Source organism: Panthera leo, chromosome D2 (assembly GCF_018350215.1).
Source record: "Panthera leo isolate Ple1 chromosome D2, P.leo_Ple1_pat1.1, whole genome shotgun sequence".
Taxonomy (NCBI): domain Eukaryota; kingdom Metazoa; phylum Chordata; class Mammalia; order Carnivora; family Felidae; genus Panthera; species Panthera leo.
Window position 1 is genome coordinate 59,921,127 of NC_056689.1, and position 22,107 is coordinate 59,943,233.

General features: G+C 41.1%; 1 protein-coding gene across 3 annotated transcripts in view; it reads right to left on the reverse strand.

Annotated features, from left to right (window-relative positions):
• Nucleotides 1-22,107, reverse strand: part of ARMH3 (armadillo like helical domain containing 3) — a 172,336-nt gene that overhangs the window by 129,133 nt on the left and 21,096 nt on the right. For 2 of the 3 annotated variants that reach the window (XR_006194307.1, XM_042907597.1), the window contains exons 6-15: nucleotides 20,344-20,436; nucleotides 19,280-19,354; nucleotides 19,074-19,160; nucleotides 14,096-14,152; nucleotides 12,967-13,010; nucleotides 11,480-11,540; nucleotides 8,941-8,987; nucleotides 8,332-8,407; nucleotides 6,651-6,744; nucleotides 3,212-3,313 (exon numbers count right to left, since the gene is read on the reverse strand). Coding sequence is in view for 2 of the 3 variants with exons in the window: in XM_042907597.1 (XP_042763531.1) it covers nucleotides 3,212-3,313; nucleotides 6,651-6,744; nucleotides 8,332-8,407; nucleotides 8,941-8,987; nucleotides 11,480-11,540; nucleotides 12,967-13,010; nucleotides 14,096-14,152; nucleotides 19,074-19,160; nucleotides 19,280-19,354; nucleotides 20,344-20,436 (736 nt within the window). In the remaining variant the exon portion in view is untranslated. The remainder of the gene's footprint in view (nucleotides 1-3,211; nucleotides 3,314-6,650; nucleotides 6,745-8,331; nucleotides 8,408-8,940; nucleotides 8,988-11,479; nucleotides 11,541-12,966; nucleotides 13,011-14,095; nucleotides 14,153-19,073; nucleotides 19,161-19,279; nucleotides 19,355-20,343; nucleotides 20,437-22,107) is intronic. The other variant, XM_042907598.1, reaches the window with a different exon arrangement.

The window sequence follows — 22,107 nt, forward strand, 5'->3', positions numbered from 1 at the left end:
CCACCCCATGCCTTTCCTTGTACTGTGCACACTATTTATGACCAGAAAAGCTGTGAACTCTTCATCATTTTTCTTTCCTTCCTGCCAAAATTATTCATTCTACAAATATTTACTTAGTACCTACTATGTGGCAGGCACTGTGCTAGGCATTACAGATACAGCACTGAACTAAACAAAGGTCCCTGGTCTCCCAGGACCCACATTCTAGTTATTAAAAAAGAAGGTAACCGGGGCGCCTGGGTGGCTCGGTCGGTTAAGCGTCCGACTTCGGCTTAGGTCATGATCTCACGGTCCGTGAGTTCGAGCCCCGCGTCGGGCTCTGTGCTGACCGCTCAGAGCCTGGAGCCTGTTTCAGATTCTGTGTCTCCCTCTCTCTCTGCGCCTCCCCTGTTCATGCTCTGTCTCTCTCTGTCTCAAAAATAAATAAACGTTAAAATAAATAAATAAATAAATAAAAATAAAAATAAAAAAGAAGGTAACCTCAACAGCAGGGCTCTAGACCCACACAAATGACTAAGAAAGAGCTACTCCATCACTGCCAATTACCAGAACCATGAAAGCTTATTTACTTTCCAAGATCTTTGTGGGTGAGGAGGTGAAATGGAAGCAAAAAGAGGGTTCATGCCAGAATATCCAAAAAGGACAAATGGTTTATGATGTCTCAAATCAGCTTTAACAGGACCCGGATTGAAGTCCATTCCGAGAGAAGATCTATTAACAGATTACAGTGCTATAGAAATGAGCTAAGAGAACTCACCCTGACATTAACCTGCTACTGCCTCAAAGATAAAATCAACTATAACCTGACAATTAGAAGGCATAATGGGGGTTGTAGTCCAGAAATACATTCATCTCTTCTCATAGACAATGCAAATACAGTAATAATACTTACCTGACATTCCCCAGAGCTTACATCAGAGTTCCTAGGCAGCCAGAAGAGAAATGCCCCCGCCTGTGCAAAACTAGATTCATGAGACTCTTCTACTTATCTGCAATTTCTCTGGCACTATCCTCCCTTTCCTCAAAAGCTGATAAGCAACTCCTGTAAAAAAAGCCTGCAGCTATCTCTCCACTTAAGAAAAAAAAAGTGTTTCTGAATACAAAACAAAGGCATATTTCATTATAAACTTTTTTAACTCAGAAAAGCACAAAAAAAGGACAACGAAAAACAAGTTTAATCAACCCACCCATTTGTCCTAACTGGTAAAATTTTGGTGAATCAACTTTAAAGTCTGCGTAGATATACATATATACACATATACATTTTAGATATACGTATATATTTTTAATATTTTTGCCTACTGTCTATTTTTATCTTAGAGAGCAAGAGCACAGGTGCATGAGCAGGGGAGAGGCAAAGGAAGGTGGCAGGGGGCAGAGGGCGATTGGGAGGGGCAGAGGGAGAGACAGAATCTTAAGCAGGCTCCATGCCCAGTGCAGACCCCAAGGTGGGGCTCGATCCCACAACGCTGGGATCATGACCTGAGCCGAAATCAAGAGTTGGATGCTCAACTGACTGAGCCACCCTGGCATGCCCCGCCTAATGTCTATTTTTAAGATTAATCAGATACTCATTCAAGGTAACAATACCCCAAATTAGAAGAACCTCGGGAGAAAAAGGCTTTGAAAGCAGAGCTGAATCAAAGGAATGATAAAATTTTGGAGAGTGGAGAGGAGAGGAACAACTGGGTAGAGGACACACAGGTAGCTTCAAAAGCATGATTTCTTCAGGTTGAGTAGCAGGTTTATATATGTTTGTTTTATTATGCTTCATAACTTGTGCTATTTGTTATGCTTACTATAAGCCTCATAATTTAATATTCATACATATAAGAAGTATCTTTTTATAGGTATCAAATAATATATAATAAAGAATAAAGAGCTAATATCTGGATAGGGGGACAGAGCAGAGCCAAGACAAAGTTGCTTCTATTGCTCCTAAAATCATAATGAGATCCTATCAGTCAGGGCATACAGAAGGTCAGGGGATTAACACATAGCAACAGCTGGGCCAATGTAGCACAGGAGACATTTTTCTTCTTCTGTTCCTCACTCCCTCAGTCTCACAGGAGCCATGTTTGACGTTAATTCTCCATCATACCTAACACTGCCCCTTGCCATATTTAGGCTGACTGTTGGCAAAGACCAATCCCAGCCTGAGTTCAGAGAGACAGCCTGAGACCACCCATGCTACCATTAATCTGCCCTCAACTTTGCCTTCTATTTTATGTACGACAAAGTGACCAGGACAAAGAAGTTTATAAAATCATTAGAGCTGAAAGTAAGTTCCACGGGCCTCAGTTCACTGTTACATAGCAAGCAAAGCTACAAGTTCATTTGCAGGGTCACATCTATACAGTCTTTTCTGTGGTTGCTATGACATTTCTAGAGAAAGGAAGAGGTTATCTCCCTCCACAAAGGAGAAGCCAGGGCCCCAGGAAACATAAATACACAAAAGTCTTGTTATCCTGGCCTACCAGATCTCACCTGCCGAGTCTCAGAGGCCCATCAACCATCTCTGCCGCTCCGCTCAGAGCGGACTGAGATACATACTGGATAGAATCTGCTGGGTTTCCTCCCAATCCCCTCTCACGCCTAGCCCAACTATTACCCTTCCCTACTGCCAGTTAAAAGACTATAGATGTAACAGATGAAGAACAGGAGACCAGAGACAACAAACTCAAACTTTTCCAACAGCCACTCCCCTCCTGCTTCCACTCTACATCTCTAGATGGGTAAGGACACTTCTGTTTTAAGTGTTAAGGAACACTGTCCTTCTCAATCTCACCTCTTCCTACGGTACTCAGTACAATAGTCCACGAATTCTCACCACAAGCTGATGCTTCCAATTCTTGTCCTCAAAAGGGAAGTCCCTGATGCATGCTAATCCCTCCCCTTCCCACACAATAGACTTTGCATCTACTTACCAAAATCTGCTAAAATCACTTGCTAGTTCTTGTAAAGACCAATTTTTTTTTCCTGTTCTATTTTTGAAGTACTCCCCCTCCAGCTCCAGGTTTTCCCAACACCACCTAATTGCCATCTGGCAGTGAGAAATCACTGTTTTCCAGTAATCAGGACCATCACCCTGTACAGGAGGCCCCAACAGTTCATCCAAAGTTTCAAAGTATTAATGCTGCTCCTTGATTCTAGCTAAGTAGCTGCCTGCCACACCTCCTGCTTCCTGAGCCCCCCAGGTAGCCTGCCTTACCTTTGGTGTCCTGCATGACAATCGAGCTGTACTTTAAGAAGGTTATGAGTAGATTACTGGTCTGTACATCTGCATCCAGTGGGAGTTCCACAGAACTTATAACTGGAATAGAACAGATGAAATGTATTTAGCCTATAACATATTCTAAGACTTCTACTTACATAGCCAATTTGCCAGCAGACAAAAAATCACCAAATAAACTTTTTCCACGAAAGAGGGAGGACCAAGTGCTTCGCATTAAACCCTTAGCTACTGTTCCTAGGCCTCTAGAGCCCTTCCTACTCCCATGATTGGTCCCAAGACCAATACCTTTTCTGTAATATAGGAGAGCAGGTCTCCGGGAACAGCGCTTTTCTCCCAACATCCTAAAAAGGGTCTTTTGATTCTGCTTTTAGCGTCAAGTAACCCAAAAGTGTTCAGGGCCCTTCTTAAAGGCACTCTGATTTGTACCTAAGGGAAAGATCTGTATTGAATATAAATGAGCCTTGCTTTGATGAGTCTCCTACTTAAAATAAATGACAATTCATTCCTAATAAGGAGAAATCTTGCTCAGTTTTAAGAATAAGACTTTAGGCTAGAAATACCCAAGATGGAAGGGAAAAAAGTTAAGACAGAATTACATGCAAATTCTACTCCTTAATCTCTTCCCCTGCCCCGGCCCCCCGAAATGGAACCTGAAAAAGAATACTGAAAACAGGTGGACACTATTGATTGGGATAGCCTGGATACTGAGTTTTATACACCCAGCTACTTCTTATTCCAAGAGAAATTACCCCTTGTCCCCACTCTCTGAGCCACAGTTGTAATGAACAATGAGGGACCAAACCAGGGCTAACCCACACAGAATCGTCTTTCTGTTTTTTGTTTTTTTTTTTTAAAGTAGGCTCCACATCCAATGTGGGGCTTGAACTCACAACCCTGAGATCAAGAGTCTCATGCTCTATCAACTGAGCCAGTCAGATGGCCCCAGAACAGTCTTAATGTAGATATATCAAGTTTCTAAGACTTTAAATTAGACTTAGACATCTTGTTAACTGTTTTTACACGAAGACATAATATAAAGCAAAAGGAGGCTCATGATGGCTCAGACAAGCTAGAAAATCTATAGCTTTCTGCAGTATTTTCACCTGTGAAGACTCAGCTGAGTTTGGGATATTACTCATAATATGTATTCACAACCATAGTGGATCCTTCTGGAGTTATTATGATGTATGCTGAGAACATTTATTAACAATGGGAAACATTTGCATGTAATGGTTCCATAACACACAACAAGCACAACAGAAAGCCTTATGAGAAGAAATTAGCATGTCCAATCCTTGGCTGTTTTCCCATAGTTCAGCCTCCCAAAACTAATAAAAGACAAATATATTTTTATGTTCAAATACTAAAAGGTCTTAATTCACATTATGGGTTAATGACCTGAGACTACTACTACAAGCCTATTTTGAAGCTCAGAGCCCATAATCATTCCTTTGTCCAATACAAAGAGGAATCTAACTGGTAAGTGGGACTTTTTTCCCCACTCACACACAGCAGTAACTGGAAAAATGTCTTATGTAATATGCAGAAATATAGAAGTATATGTATTTTTAGTTTACCAGAAAGTCCTCTCATGCCAAGGCTGAGTTGTCAAATGTCAAGTCTGAGCTGGGAACAAATGTTACATCTAAACTCCTGGCTTTTAAAAATAATGGCTTCAGTGACATACCTTTAAATATAACTGGGCCACTGAGCACCACTATACATAATTAAAGACAAAAACCTGGAAACAAGGTTATAACGCTTAGGATCCCTATAGATAGGAAATGAGTTAGGAGAGAGGAAAAAGGACAAAATAGAAGAAATAGAATAAAATCCCTCATAAATTAAAATCCCCTTCTTAAGGAAGAGTTATTCCTTGATCTTTGGCTTCATAATTCTTCCCAGCAGCCTCTGACAAGGGAGACAGTCATTTGAAAGTGGGCTGACTCCATCTTCCCACTAGAAACAATAAAAGCTCAACTGGTTGTAGGTAAGTAAGCACAAATCCTGCCATTGCATAATCAAGTGTGTGGGTGGAGTGTTCACAATGAACAGTTTGAAAGGCAGTTCTCTGAAGCATCCAAACCCCAACATCACATGGAATTCAGATATATGGATATATATATATATATATATATATATATATATGGCTTTTGATATCCATGGTAACCAGGCAGGCTTCATCCTTAAAGAGAAAGAACAGTATTTCCATTGGATTATTCAGTGACCTGAAAAAGCAAAGACAAGTAAGCAATCCTTACTACTTGCTCCTTCTCACTAAGATATTTTGGAATTTGGCTTTCAGTTCCAAACAGATCCAACTTGCTACCACAGACCTGAGTACGAATGGCACCTTCCTGACACTCTTCTGTACCAACACCACTTTTACTACCTTGAAATGCTACTGCCACAGGTGCTATATGAAAATTTCAAGGAGAAAAGGCAGATCAAACAAGACCATTTCTCGTACAGACAGTAGAGAGGCACAGAGAAAGGATCAAAGTTGGATTTCCTGTATTTCTTTACCCAAAATTCAGTAAACATTTCAGGTAAAACATCAAGTATTAAACAAAGATTATTTTTAGGTTAATGTACTCTATCAAACACACTCAGGTGACAACAAACCTTATTGGGCAAAATTCATAACTTCTTTCCTGCTACCTTTTTCTTAAGTTCCAGCCATAAAATTTATAAAGTGGAAATTTGTGTGCATGCGTGGGGTGGGGGGTGGGGGGGGGGTTAGGGGTAGAAGTCTTAAATACCCACCAAATTCCAATTATAATACACTCAAAGCTTGATATTTTCCCCCTGTGAGTGCTGGCAGACACATATCAGTATGTAATATCTTAGGGTTCACTTTCTCATGCATGTACTCAACTAATATTTACTAAGCAGTGACCATGCCAGGCACTACACTGGTCAGACAATAGTGAACAAAACAGACATGGTCCCTGCCCTGACCCATGTCCTGGATCTTAGGCTCAACTCTCACTAACAGTAGGTGAACCATTTATTTCTCTGGCCTCAATTCCCTCATTTGACCAATGGTAACACGAGATAACATTACTATCTTACATTTATTTCAGAGAGACCTTCATAAAGTATCTCATCAGCGCCTCACAAGTATCCTGAGAGTTTGGCAAGACAGGCATCACTGACCTCAGAGGTCCTTTTCAGATCTAGCACTCCATGATTCTACAAGCATTTCCTGAGGACAGGCTTCTAACACAGAGAAAAGCACCTGACTATCTTTTCCAAAATTTCCATTGGAGCTTCAGAAGTCCTAAAGGATATCACCTCAGACAATTTCTTAGGTGAAAGAATTAACAACTGTGTTCTTTGTTCAACACAGCTACACTCACCCTGAAAGATTCAAGATCGTATTAATCAAGAAAACATGAGGTGGTGGGTTTACCATCCGAGGAGGGTGGTGTGGTCCCAAGTGGTGTGGCTGGGGTTGTCGGAGCAGGACTGACAGGGGTTGTCACCAAGCCCATCTCTGGATGACTCTGAAAGAGAACAGAAGCAGGTAAGAAAAGACATAACCTAGTTCTGAGTAGCCTCCCCACAACAGTCTTTCTGGTATTCCTGGCGTCATAATTAGATGGAATGCTCACTGAGGAGGGACCGCTTCTGCATTGAGTTCCCGTGAGAACGTGATTCCTGTTGATGCTTGCTAAATTCTACTAAGAAGCTCTGTGCCCAAGTTTTCTTTAAGCAACTAAGTTTCCATTACATAAGTTTTCTGCAGAACCATGCAAATAAAAACTGGGGTAAACAAATACCTGAGATTATTCTACCAAAAAGAGGGCATCTACAGTCCTCACTGAACCTAGGAAAGGACTCCTCTCATCAGATCAACCTAAAACACATACATAGACTGTCTCGATGACCACACAGTTGACGAATAAGTACAGGCGAAGCAAGTGGATAAGAGGTGTTATAAAAAGAGCTAGCAGACAGCAGTCTCCCTGTTCCACAACCAATAAGAGTGTACAGTGTGGAAGCAGAGACATGGGGGAGACATCCACTGGGACCCAAACAGATGACTCCTCTGTCCCTGACCTTCCTTAGCCACCTCTGTCACATTAGCTCTTGAGAATTAAGCTGAGTGGCAGCTATTCCCTTCTCCTCCCCAACAGCTTTTCCAGCCTTTCACCTTCCTCATCCCTCCTTTAACATCAGTGACAGACACCAGACAGCAGACAAACATAATGAGAATGGTGGATAAAATCTCTCATGTTCTCAGTCTTGATAAATAATAAGTGTCCTCATAGGCAGAGCCTAAACCAGCACACTACTTTTTAAGCATGGCCTCATTTTGTTGTTGTTGTTAAATAAAACTCCATCAGTGATTCCATCCGTACACATCTGCCCTTTGAGACAGAAAAAAGCATAAACATAAACAAACGTTCTTTTAAAAGAAACCTGCATACATATTTTAAACATTCTGACTCTAAGATACAAACACTTTATCTATTTTTAAAGACAGCTTTCATGGCCAGCACTTGAGCTCCTGGCCTGTTTTAGTCCCTCTCTACCAACTACCGAAGACATCCCAAGCTAGGAAGTGACCTAGCACTCAGGATCCTGTGACTTCCTGCTTTCAATACGCATAGACCATTTTTTCTCCTAACAGCTAGCCTTATGCTAGATACGATACTTTTTACTTCCGTACTCGGGAAATTGGTGAAATAATAAGACAAGTGACTTGGCCTCTTTTATCTCTAGTTGCAATTCCACGGTGGTTTAGGAAGCAGAAAGCCTGACATAAAAATCCATATGGGAATTGCCAGTGAGCAAAATGAAGTAATCTCAACTTGTCTGGGTTAACAGAATCAGTAAACTGGTCAAATGAATTAGTAGACTGGTCAAAACCATTAACTTTGCATACTATCAGACCCACTTCAGCACTAGATGGAAACATACATAATTGAGGACAACCTGATACAGAGGCAACTAATGCAACTCTTTGTTACTACCACTTACCAATACAAAGCAGGGGTTAAACGGGCAGAGCCAGCGAGGCTTTTCAATGGAGTGAATCTGTATGAAATTCAGGGAGAAGAAGGATTGGAGTTTTTAATATAACCAACCTGGGCTAACACTGTGATGAAGTTGCGATTTAAATGAACAGCTTCATAAAGTGCCAGAAGGATGGCCTCATTGGTTCTAAAGAAAGAAAACAAAGAGAACAAACTGGAGAGGCTCTTACAGTGGAAGAGTTAAAACACTATGACCAACAAGATAAAATTTCACCCAAGTTCCTCATTATCAATCCCTTTGAGTTTCTAATGTTCCCTTTATTTCCTTGTTGGGTTTATGTAAAGGGTATATAGGCAAGGAGTCAGGGCTTTAATTTTAATTCCTTAGGACTAGTTCTTATTCCCTTCATTCCCTACTTTCCTTCTCATTTTTCTACCCCAATTCAGTTAAGTCCTTAACTGGCTTAGACACCTAGCCCCCCTTCATTTCATTCCAGAGACAGCTGAGAACCATTTTTCAGCTTCTTAGGGCTCAACAGACATGTCCAAAGGAGTGGTTTCTAAGGGTCCATTATTGTTTACAACCCAAGAAACATCTGATAAATCACCATAAAGTTTGAATCCATAAAAGATTAACAAGAGGTAACGTTTCACACTCCTATCCAGCCAGATAGCCCACACTAGAGTTCAAGTCACCGCACAAGAATGTCAGCCACTTACTGTACTGAGATTTTCTCATGGGCATCTGCTATGAACATGCTGCCCACCTGTGGAAGGAAAGAGGAATTGCAGATTTATAGCAGGGAAATGTGAAAGGGGCTCTGTGCCGGTGAAGCCTTTAAACCAGTGAAAGGACAAGCTGCTTGCAGCCTGAGGGAACAGGGAACTGGCCCACCCATCCTACAGACGAAAACCAGCCCACTTTAAAGATCTTCAAAGAATCACAAGAACTCCACTAAATTGTCTTTCCTTAAGGGGCCTTAAAACAGAACAATCAGGACTTTGGTCCAGCTCTCCTCTTCAATGTGTAAGTTCAGTAACCGCTGACAGCAAGTAAATGGTAACCTAGACCTCCTTGTCACTCTGCATCTTTCCCAAAAGTTGCTTATTTGAAGTCAGAAACTAACTTATAAAGAACACCACAGAAAGCACACTGATTTCATCCAACATAGAGCCATCTTCGGAGGAATATTTGGGTTTCAGACCAGAAATGTCTATGTGAGACCCACTTTCAGATCATAAAATCTTTAGTCTCTGTTGTAGGCAGGGCAGCCAAAGAAGTAAATGGAGTAGGCTATCTCCAATATGTGTGATATCAGAGGCACTGAGAAAGATGCCCATCCCTCTAAAAATACTTTTCCATCTGCCTACTGATGCTCCCAAACTATGCAGCTCAAACTTCCTTTGTTTCATACAAAACTTTTCCTTCCTGGCTAAAAGGCCAGGATCCCTGGGAGCAGTATAATTACATCCAATTCATTTAACCAAATACCAACACAGTGCTCATATTGCTCTGACCTCTGAGAAACTTTATTCACTTATGCTTCAGAGTTAAAGAGCTTATCAGATCCTTTTCTGAGAGTAGACTCTAAGAAAGAAGGGAAGATGACAGGCATTGAGGGGGAAAAGCTGCCTTTTCAAGGATAGATGGATGATTATTTTTTGCAGTGAACTCAAAAACTGTCTTGCCCTACAGCTGATCACTTGAATACTAATGTCCAAGAAGAAAGACTTTCTAAATCTGCCTAGAATCTAAGACCTGAGAGATTTATCTCTTAAAAATTAGTCCCAGCGGGAGCACCTGGGTGGCTCAGTAGGTTAAGTGACAAACTTCGGCTCAGGTCATGATCTCATGGTTCGTGGGTTTGAGCCCCGTGTTGGGCTCTGTGCTGAGCACTTGCTCGGAGCCTGGAGCCTGCTTCAGATTCTGTGTCTCCTTCTCTCTCTGCCCCCTCTCCCCCCACCCCCTTGTGCTATAAGTTTCATTCTGTCTCTCAAAAATAAATAAATAAATAAATAAATGTAAATAAAATTTTTTTTTTAAACAAAATTAGTCCCAGCCATTCGCAATTATGTGGATAGAACTAGAGGGTATTATGCTAAGCAAAATTAGTCGGTCAGAGAAAGACAAATATCATATGACTTCACTCACATGAGTACTTTAAGATACAAAAACGAGAACATAAGGGAAGGGAAGCAAAAATAATATAAAAACAGGGAGGGGGACAAAAACTTATAAGAGACTCTTAACTACGGAGAACAGAGGGTTGCTATAGGGGTTGTGGGAGAGGGGGATGGGCTACATGGGTAAGGGGCATTAAGGAATCTACTCCTGAAATCATTGTTGCACTATATGCTAACTCGGATGTAAATTAAAAAATAAAATAAAATAAATAAAATAAAATAAATAAAATAAAATAAAATAAAATAAAATAAAATAAAATAAAATAAAATATTAGTCCCAGGTTACCTGGCCCAAAATGACTGTGGTGCCAAGGCTGAGAAACCTTATTCAGAAGTCTTGCAAAATGGACCAGTAACTTTCCTAAACTATGGACCTCTCAGTCCATTAAATCTTTAGATAAGTGGGTCAAATCCACTGCATCAATCCCTCAACTCCAGGACCAGCTATGAGGGATCAAGTGGCCACAGCAGACAGCCAAGGGACACTCGGGGCTGGGCTAAGATCTAAACTTTCCTATTCAATATTCTGTAGGGTCAGTCCTCAAACATAGCCAGCTCTTCAGGAAGCAAAAGTCTGGCTTAATGTGTACCCTTTTTTAGCTTTTATAAAACTGAATTAATTAATTTGAAAAAAATCAATCCCAGAGCAATCGGAGCTCTCCTTTCCTTATCTCACTTGGATTTGGGAATCAATAAAAGAGATACAGCTCTCAAAAATATCTGTTCTTTGGGACTTCTGGGTGGCTCAGTTGGTTAAGCATCCAACTCTTGATTTCCACTAAGGTCATGATGTCATGGTTCATGGCATAAAGCCCCGCAACAGGCTTCTCACTGACAGCTTAGAGCCTGCTTAAGATTCTCTCTCTCTTTCCTTTTTCTGCCCCTCCCCCTGCTTGCGCCCGCCCTCTCTCCCTCTCTCTCTCTCTCAAAGATAAACATTCAAAACTCTGCTCTGAGCCACTCTCCCCTCATCATGCCATCATCTCAAACATTTGAACTTCTAAGTACAGATTTGTCTACCCCTGCAGACGCCTTAAGACTGCTGAGCAAGGCAGAAAAAACAAGTCGGACTTACCATATTTGTTAAAGCAGAGAAAAAACCACTCTGGTGTTCTTCTTCCTTGTCTTTATATTGCCTGAACAAAAATAACTAAATTCAACTTTAGTATTATTTATCAAGTATGTCTCCATCCTTGGCATTCTAGATAATCAGGGCAGGGCACTCTGAATTCAGTGACTCCAGAAAACAAAAGCATTATGACAATGTAGCCACTCCAGTCTCCCCTGCAAGCTAAGAGGCATACATGCCTCTGCTCTTGAGGCTGAATGTATCAAAATGCCTGGCTACTTTGGGAGAGAGGCAGAAAGCAAGCTGCAAACGTGTGAAACTGCTCTAACATATGGCTGATCCAGTTATTTCCCAAACAGACTATTACTTGAAAAGTGTAACAGTGAAATTACTTTAAGGCTGTAGAGTGAAAATCTTGTTTGTTTTTGAAGGAAGAGGAGGGAAATCTGTGAGCTAAACTATTTGTGGAGATGGGGCAGATTTGAAATTCCACATCCAATTGTGTGTGAGCAACGTCTGGAGAGGAACAAGAAAGATACTGCCTGGCCCTTGCCAGGATTAGGAACACTTCTGGTTTCCATTCACTGAATACCAGATCCTTCTTCATCCAAAGCAAAAGGGAAAACAAGCATCAATGAAGAGAGCCCTCAGAAAAGACAGGGACTCTGGGAAGCTGCGGTTGATTCCTGATGAAAAAGAAGTATCCACCAAACTAGAGCTAATTCAATATGTTTTCTCCTTTTATTTATTTTTTAAGTGTACAAAAAAGTGGTGCTTCGCAACCTTTTTTACATAGAAAATGACTTGTATGATACATCGCGCTAAATGGAAGAGCCTCCTTGTGGCTGGAAAACAAGTTAAAATACCCTGCAATAAAATACCAAAGGTTGCAAAAAAAAAAAAGTGTCTAATTGCTTAAATAAAAGATGACACTAACCTGGTGGCTACTTTCCCCCTGGTATTAGAAACAACTCCTGCTGGGGCACCTGGGTGGTTCGTCAGTTAAGCGTCTGAATGTTGGGTCTCAACTCAGGTCACGATCTCATGGTTTGTGAGTTTGAGCCCCATGTCAGGCTCTGGACTGAAGTGCAGAGCCTGCTTGGGATTCTCTCTCTTTCCCACTCTGCCCCTCCCTTGCTCATGCTCTGTCTCTCAAAAAGAAGGAAGGAAGGAAGGAAGGAAGGAAGGAAGGAAGGAAGGAAGGGAGGGAGGGAGGGAAGGAGGGAGGGAGGGAAAGAGAAAGAAAGAAAGAAAGAAAGAAAGAAAGAAAGAAAGAAAGAAAGAAAGAAAGAAAGAAAGAAAGAAAAAAGAAACCACCTTTGCTAAGGCCATCAAGCTGAGCTTAGAGCAAATATGTCTACCAGAAGCTAAATCTAAGAATACTCTTCTAGGATAGGTAAGGGAAATTCACCCAAGCACTGGAGCAAACCTGTTTTCTACTCAACCAATTCAAACGAAAATTAGACCCTTCCCTTCTGGAACAGTGGACTTACCTATTATACTCAGATAAAGCCTGGGCAATCACAAGTCCCATTCCCTAGAAAGAAAAAGGATAGCACAGGTGAAATAAGGGGCTGGTGGTGATGCCAGGCCAGGGAAAACACTAAATACAGTCCTGGGGTCCAGATTTTCCTGATCTAACTATCTTAATGTTACTTTCATAGAGTAACAAGGGGGTGGGGGGCACAAAACAGACCAGCCTAGATCACTGACAATTTCACTGGGATCATTTTCACCTCAAAAGATAAGACAAAGTTAGAATCTTCAAACAAAAAGCTCTCATGTCTCTAAAACAGTCACAGTAAGAGCGACAATGAGTCTCACGCTAAATGAAGGTGCTTAGAGACAAGCCACTCTCTTTCAGGCCACAGGAAAACAGGAAGTTACCAGGGAGATGCATCCATCTTCTTATCCACTTTCCCTTTAGAACCCGCTAATAAACATGACACAAAGATCAAGTAAGGCCATGGGATGAATCATGTGTGCTTTTTTTTTCATAAGATAAATTAGAAGAATGAAGAGGGCAATATGCCTGACACCTGGTCATCTTCTTCCTCCCTTAGTCAGAGATCAGATATTCGATCCCAAACTTTCAAGGACACATGTAACAGATACAGAGACCATCCTCCATGCTTCAGCTTCACCAAGTTGGGCTGCAAATGCCATCTAGCTAGTTCTACAAGAAGGGATCTCCCATCAGTTAGTCTTCTAAGCCTCGCTGTGTCTTTTTTTTTTTTTTATTTCATCTTTACTGACATACAAAATTGTAAGATATCTAAAGTATATACATCATGGTGATTTGATATATCATCTAAGCCTTCTTATTCTTGGGAATGTAACTTACTGACTCTATAGGATCATCAACCTCAGCACACTGTAACATGAAACATAACCAACCATTTCATCATGATTAGCAAACAAACGTCTCTTCATACCTTCCTTCCATGATGAGAAGATTAAAGACAATAAAATAGTCACACTGATGCTCTAAAAGGAAAAGACCAATTCCCTCTTTATAGCCAGATGAAATTAACACAATAGCTCTCTGCTCTCTGTTCTAAATATCAAGTACTTAAACAAACATAAGTACTTAAAACAACATACAAGGATCTAGATACTCACATTGAGCGTAGCCTCATCATCCACGATAGACAGCTTCACAATATAAGGATTCACAGACTGTTAAACAAGAGAAGAGATTCAAGGTGAGTTGACTTAGTTAACAACCCATTAGTTATTTAACAAAGTGTTAACAAAAATGGTTCTATAAGGCCCTCTCTCTATAGTGATGCTCCTAATACCCAAATCAAACCCATTCTGCCAACTGACTCCCCCCATTTCCAGTAAATCTCTCAGTGTGCATGGGCAATCACCACACACACACACACACACACACACACACACACACACACACACACACACCCCAGTTCTGTTCTACTTGCATTTTCCTCTAGGCTGGATCGGTCCAGGCCTATGTCTACCACTTCTCCCATCTTTCCATCTTATTTATTTCTAAGAAGTGAACACTCCACAAAACTCATTTCGTCCTATCCTACCAATAATCTGAGTCCATAGGGACAGCAGTCTTGGGGGAACATAAAGCTTCTTTGCCATAAGGCACAGATGTATAAGTTGTTAACTTACAGTCTCATCCCAAAGGCTCCCTAACCATTCCACAAACTATATGCAAGGACTGATTCACCCACCCGTAAAACAAAGCCACCTTGGGGGTGGAAAGTGGCAGCTGCTTAACAGCCAGAGAGGCCATTTATGGATCTGATACCCAAATAACACTGCAGGGGAACTGAAAAAAAAAGATGTAATTATCCAAACTACAATCTGGTCAGAACACTGGGATTTAATGATTGTCCCATCACTTACAACATTGGAAGATTTCTTGAGTTTTCCCAGACCCAATCTCAGCTGGGCAGCATATGGAAATGGACATATATTTAAACTCATTATGCAGTTGGGCCATATCCTACCAGTGGAATGAGAACAAATGACCTGCTCACCTTAAAAACATCCCACACAAGGGATGTAAGGAAAGACCTCACCTAGATCAGCCACCAATTTTAACCCAAGGGAAGCAAAGAATAATACTGGTAGTTTCTACAGCACCCAAGAAAACTCATCACTGAGAAACCTGGAAACCCCCCACATAGACTTTATTTCATCAAGTTTCTGAGGGTATCTTTTGAATGTCAACTGGGAATAGAAAAAGAGACAGCAGTTTTACTTTCTTAAGAGCCCAAATGTTTACAATGTTTTCTACAACACAACCCAAGGAGGTAAAATCCACTCCATTTGCCACTTGATCTGAAAGAGGAAGGCTCTCTACACTGCTTCCTATAACCAGTAGTCAAATCCTGCTGATGCTGCAGATGTCAGACAAGGTCCAATGCAAGTGGGTCCTTGGAAAAGAAATTGGCAGTAGGCTGACTTAGAGATGCCACAATGAAGAGAACAACACTAGAAGGAACAGGTCACTGTTTCTTGGCATAATCTTTAAAACGTCCTTGTCACTCACCGTCCCAAAAGTCCAGTTTTCGGTAATAATAATGATCATCTGATTACCAAGAACAACCTATCTTTAGCAGTTGAGGAAAAGGGAAGGTGGCTAAAAGCAAAGGTTTGGGTTCTAGCTCCTCTACTTACTAATTGTGACAAGTTAGGCACCTTTATTAACCTAAGCTCAACTTCCTCATCTTCAAAATGGGGACAACATTTTCTTTCTCAGGGTTGCCATAAGACTTAAAAATGAATTAATGGGGCGCCTGGGTGGCGCAGTCGGTTAAGCGTCCGACTTCAGCCAGGTCATGATCTCGCGCTCCGTGAGTTCCAGCCCCGCGTCAGGCTCTGGGCTGATGGCTCGGAGCCTGGAGCCTGTTTCCGATTCTGTGTCTCCTTCTCTCTCTGCCCCTCCCCCGTTCATGCTCTGTCTCTCTCTGTCCCAAAAATAAATAAAAAACGTTGAAAAAAAAAATTAAAAAAAAATGAATTAAGACATGTAAAATCCTTAGCATGGTATCTAGCATACGGTGAGGGCTACATGATCGGTAACTATGTATTTGCTTCTTCAACATTTTTATCATGTTTGAAGGAAAACTCTTTAAGAAAAAAAAGAAAACGAGAAGCATCAATTTGCAACTGGACAATAAACAAGTTTGTAATTTCTGGGAAACATCATGTCCAACTGGGGACTGAGTCACGTCATTACAGGAGACTGGGCAAACCGAGAAGGCCAGGATCCTAATGCTGTGAAAATTTCTATTCTACCAGATACTGATTTTCCTTAACACTATATGCCTGTTGTGCTGGTCACGTTTTTTAAACTGAAAGCAATCTACTTCTCATCCACAAGACAGAATTACAAACTCTGTGAGCCTATACAGGATCACTCTAATAGGGTTCTGCCTTTATTTGATCTAAACCATACCCATCATTTTTCATTGGCTTTTGTGGGGGGGGAGCGGGGGGGGGGGCTCTTCTATCCCCTTAGATGAAATAACAAAAATGGAATGCACTATTTCAGGTGAAGAAGAATTATTTACATTTACTACATGATGTCTTTTCCATCACTTCCATTCCTTAAGTCCAACAACCTTATCTGCCTTCTCTGCGTTTAGGTGGGTGCCCAGTCTCCCTGGAGCCCTCTGCACCTTGCTAAAAGGTTGCAACTTTCCCCATCCATCATGGGATGGATTGTGGTGGTAGCTAGAATCTGTCCTCCCCAGCATGCATCCTCTCATACTAGTTTGCATAAAATTTTACCAGCTTTTGGTTTTGCTATGTTCATCTGGAATTCCTCATGTGCCTGTCAAAAACCTTCCTGCTCCATGGTCACTAGGTTTCCTTAATGGTTTCTGGTGAGTGACTTCTATCAAAAGCTGCAAAGCCCAGATAAATTATGCCCACTAGCTTGCCCTTGCCTACTATACTAATTCTTCTGAGGCTTCTGACAGACTAGAGATGCATACCTCACTCCAGAAATATGATTTTCTCTAGTTCCTTGTCCCTGTCTAATTTTTCAGGCCAACATTTCAAAGAGCCCTACTGGGCCGAACCAGGGTTCAGTTCACATTTAGAGAAACCAAGCCATTGCCTCAGATCGGCCTGCATCCAGCAGAATGTTCAGAAAATACTCATTACTGATGATGGCGCTTTCCTATAATGTACAACTCAACTTTCATTAACTATCTCCAGCATTTTTCCTCAGTTCCTTCTCTTGCTATTGTAATAAGGCCACAGTGGCTTTTACACACGACAGAGATCAAAATGGCTACCATGCCAACCCCTCCAGATCACCAGCAAAACAGGTGTTGGTGACACATCACATATTTATTAGTAGCTCCACACACCATTTGTAAGTTACTCCAAGAAAATTAAAGCAATCAACTCCTGGGATCCCTAACACAGTAACATTGCTCCACATATTCCAGTCCCTCTTTAAGTATTCCTTTCTCACAGCCTCCCCTTCTTCCATACTTCTCCTTATAAGAATAAGCTCCAGATTTTGTTACCCATCACTCTTGACTTGACTAAGAGCCATCTCAGAAATCACTAAGTGGGGCACATGGCTGGCTCAGTTGATGAAGCATGTGGCTCTTGATCTCAGTGCTGTGAGTTTGAGCCCCACGCTGGGGTAGAGACTACTTAAAAATAAAAAATTTTAAGGGCACCTGGGTGGCTCAGTCAGTTAAGTGTCTGACTCTTGATTTCGGCTCAGATCATGATCTCCCAATCATGAGGCTCAAGCCCCACCTCAGTCTCCGTGCTGAACTGAGCATGAAGCCTGCTTAAGATTCTCTCTCCTCTGCTCCTCTCCCCTTCTCCCGTACATACACTCTCTCTCTCAAAAATAAACAAACATTTAAGGGGCACCTGGGTGGCTCAGTCAGTTGGGCATCCGACTTCGGCTCAAGTCATGATCTCGTGGTCCGTGGATTTGAGCCGCGTGTTGGGCTCTGTGCTGATAGCTCAGGGCCTGGAGCCTCCTTCAGATTCTGTGTCTCCCTCTCTCTCTGCCCCTCCCCCATTTGTGCTCTATCTCTCTCTCCCTCTCTCTTTCTCTCAAAAATAAACATTAAAAATAAATTAAAAATTAACATTTTTAAAAATTAAATTATAAGAAAAGAAATCTTAAAAGAAAATCATTGACTGAGGATCCAGAAGCTCACAAACGAAAAGCCTCCCTCAGCTGGCTCATTTCTCATAGCACTGCTACTCGCTAAGTGAAGAACGTCAGATTACCTCAAGGCAGCTCCTGGATTCTGGGTTCAACCCCTAGTGTCCAGAGCCCAGTGCCAAATGCTCCCTATCCCTCCAAAGCAATCCCCAGTGAGGCCCCTGGTCTTCCGTGAGCCCCACCTTCCTTTTCTGTGTGTTCTCCCTTTTAAGAAGAATCAAGTAGAGGCATAAAATCAAATACAAATCTCTGAGTTCTGCTCTTCATCTCAAAAACTTGTACATCTGTCCCTGATTAACTCAGGAACAAAGAGAATTCCAGAACTGACATGAGTAAGGCTCTGTCTTCAATTCTCCATTAAAATCAAAAAGAGTTCCCAGACCAAGAGTGATACTTACACAAGTGGACCGCATTAAGGAAATCCAACATACAAAAGTCCAGTCTTTCAAAACAGATGTGTTAGGTCAGTGGTTCCCAATCCTGGCTAATCATCAGACTCAACAGGAGAATAAATAACAACCACCACCACCACGAACAACAACAACAACAACAACAACAACAGATTCCCAGTTCCTCCCTCCAAGAGATTTGGATTCAGTGTGTCCAGAGTAAAGCCCAGAAATTTCTTCTTTTTAACAAGTTCCTAGGTGATTCCAATGATAAACTAGGTTTGGGAACCACTACATTAAGGGACATTCACTCACTTTATTAGAAGGTGTACCACGGGATTCCTTTAAATGGCTATACCCTCTGCCCCAAGCATTTAATATAGAAGTTTTAGAATTGGTTAATCAAAGTTAATCTATATACCATTTACCAAGAACATGTCTTCTATGTTAAAGTCCTCTAGGAGTGGCCACACTTAGGAAGATTACAGAAAGATTATAAGTGTCCATTAAGGGGCCCACTCACCTCATATTTTCTGTAATTCACCAACAAAGCCAAGAGGACAACAGCATCATACCCATGCTCCCTGCGACTTGGGGGGTGGGAGAGTATCTGTAACATGAACCAGAAATGCATGAGTGCTAACTCCTAGTTCCTAGGAATGCTGACAGAGAAGATTTGAGGAAGCGGTTTACCCAAAAGAGAAAGAGAGGATGGGGGAAATGACCTACCTGTAAAATTGCTTCAAATATGCTGTTGATCATCACATACTCTAGGATAGTGTTCTGGCTGATGTTATCTGTCACCTAAATGCAATAAAAGGCTTTTTAGGGGCGCCTGCGTGGCTCAGTCGGTTAAGCATCTGACTTTGGCTCAGGTCATGATCTTATGATTCAGGGGTTCAAGCTCCACATTGCTCGCTGCTGTCAGCACAGAGCCCATTTCAGATCCTCTGTCCTCCCCTCCCTCTGCCCCTCCCACGTTGGTTCTCTCTCTCTGTCTCTGTCTCTCTCTCTCTCTCTAAGATAAATAAATATTTTTTTAAAAGGCTATTTCCTAGGCACTCTGCTATCTCAAGTATAACTCCTCCCCCACTATCTAAGAGAATCAGAAATGTTAAAACATTCTACTAGATACTTAGTAGACTTTTAATAAGCACCTCTGAAGCTGCCAGAGCCTTAACAGTCAGACACTAGAAGGGTAAGAAATGAGCAAATTAAAACTTCCTGAATCTCTGAATGTACTGTTTCTCTCACACCCTCACTTAAGCATTTACTTCAGTTTTGGGGGGGTTTCATTCCTCAAATGCACAGAAAGAAGTTTATGATCCAGAAGACTTTGAGTGATGGCAGGGAAAAGGAATTACTTGAAGTAAATGAACAACACCCCGCCCTCCTCCCACTAGAAGGTACGGGCCAGCTTCCAGTTATGTCAAAATCAGAACAAATAACTATTCAGAATCACAAAAACTGTTTCCAAATGAGACCTGATGAGAAGAGCAAATCTGACAATTCAGAAGACAAGAATTCTGCAGGGGTAGTACCTCTAAAGTGAGAAATATCATGTATCCCATAGGCTAAAAATGCCAATGGTTGCAAAGAGCAGCTTCCAGGAAGTGAAAGCCCATTCATCTAACTTCCTTCTACACATTCACACAATGGAGTGATATGATACCCCAGCAGAGAATTTTTTTTTTCCTCTTTTCCTTTCTAACTTTGGGCTCAAGCATTCAAATAAGCTTGCTCCTACTGTCAGTAACACCCTTGATAGAGAAACATATAAATGGGTCACTTACGGTCACTAAGCAAAGGAGAAGTTTCAGACATAAACTCTTCAGACTTTCAGAACCTTCTGCACAAAGCAATGAATCCAAACTCTCCATCAAGTTCTGAGAAAGAGATCCGTTAAGTATTAAAGCATACCAAATAACGTCTCTACTGTGTCTCTGTCCAACTCTGGGTTTATGTTACACAGGTTAATGTGTACAGCATTCAATGAAGCAACCATATCACTCCTTCAGGCCTAGGCCTTGCAAGATCAGACAAAGAAAAGTAAGACTTCAAAGTGTAGCTATTTGGGGAAAAATGCTTTAGAACAACAGCACAGAATAACAAAGAATTCACTACTTCATCAAATGAATGTTTGCAACCTATCATTCTCATGACCTTTAGAATAGAATGAAGTAAGGGTGCCTGGGTGGCTCAGTGGTTAAGCATCCAGCTTTGGCTCAGGTCATGATCTCATGGTAGATGGGTTTGAGCCCTGTGTTGGGCTCTGTGCTGACAGCTCAGAGCCTGGAGCCTGCTTCGGATTCTGTCTCCCTCTCTTTCTCTGCCCCTCTCCTGCCTGCACACTGTCTCTCTCTCTCTTTCTCTCTCTCTCTCAAAAACAATTAAAAAATGTTAAAAAATGTTTAATAGAAGTAAATTTTTTAAAGGCTAATAACAGTGGTTGAATAATAAATTAAAAACAATAAACTAATTCAATTAAATTAATTCAATTACATTAGGAAAAAATAAGTGGTTAAAAAAAGTGGTTAAAGACCAATAATGGCTAAAAAAGATTAATAATGGTCAAATAACTATAGATAAGTTTCACTATCTGATAAAATATATCATTTGATGGAGGCACGCTGAATAAACAACAAAGAGACAATATCACTACTAGCCATCACTGGCCATAGACACTATCCAACAAAACTAGCTGTGTCCACCTTGGTCGATTCTACTAGACAATGTGACTGGAGTATATCACTTGTACTAACAACCAGCTCTCAGACCCAATGTAATCAAAGATGAAACCCTCACACACTACAACAGAAGGAACAAGAAAAGAAATATTTTACATTAAATGAAGGAGGAGAATGAATGAAGAATAGGATTTAGCATGCTGAAAGCTCAAGTGAAGGTTCAAAATTAGTTACTTCAATTCAACAAATATATGGTGAAGGTCTACTATATGCTAAATATTGTGCTTTCAAAGAATTCAAGAAGAAAAATTAGGTAATGGCCTTTGCTCTCAAGGCATTTTTAGTCTACTGGAAGAAAAAAATAAGCAGTTTTAATTTAATGGTTACTATGACAGAAATATACATGGAAAAGGGGAATTATCTCAGAAGTCACCTATTCCAAGACTCCTAAGCGGTGGGTTATATTTTGGAAAATCAGTAGGAGTTAATTAAAACTTGATGAGGAAAAGAATTCTAGACAGGCAATAGCATGATCAAAGACACATGAGGAATGAAACGGCCCTGGGTGTGGAGTTGGAACACAAGTAATTTATTATTATGAAAGTACAGAGGGAAACACAGTGGTGAGAGAGACTAGAGAAATAAATAGAGAGCAGGTCATGAAAGCTATATAAAGCTAACTAGGGAGTTTGGTCTTTATCCTGTTATTGATGGGAAACTAATGAAGGGTTTTAAGCAGCAGAGATTTGAGTGTAAGACACATCACTGTGGTATCAGTGTGGATGACAGATTTAAAGATGGTAAGCCTGAAGGGAGGGAGACAAATGAGGACTAATCTAGCAATTTTCTGAAGAAGCTGCCATGTCTTAT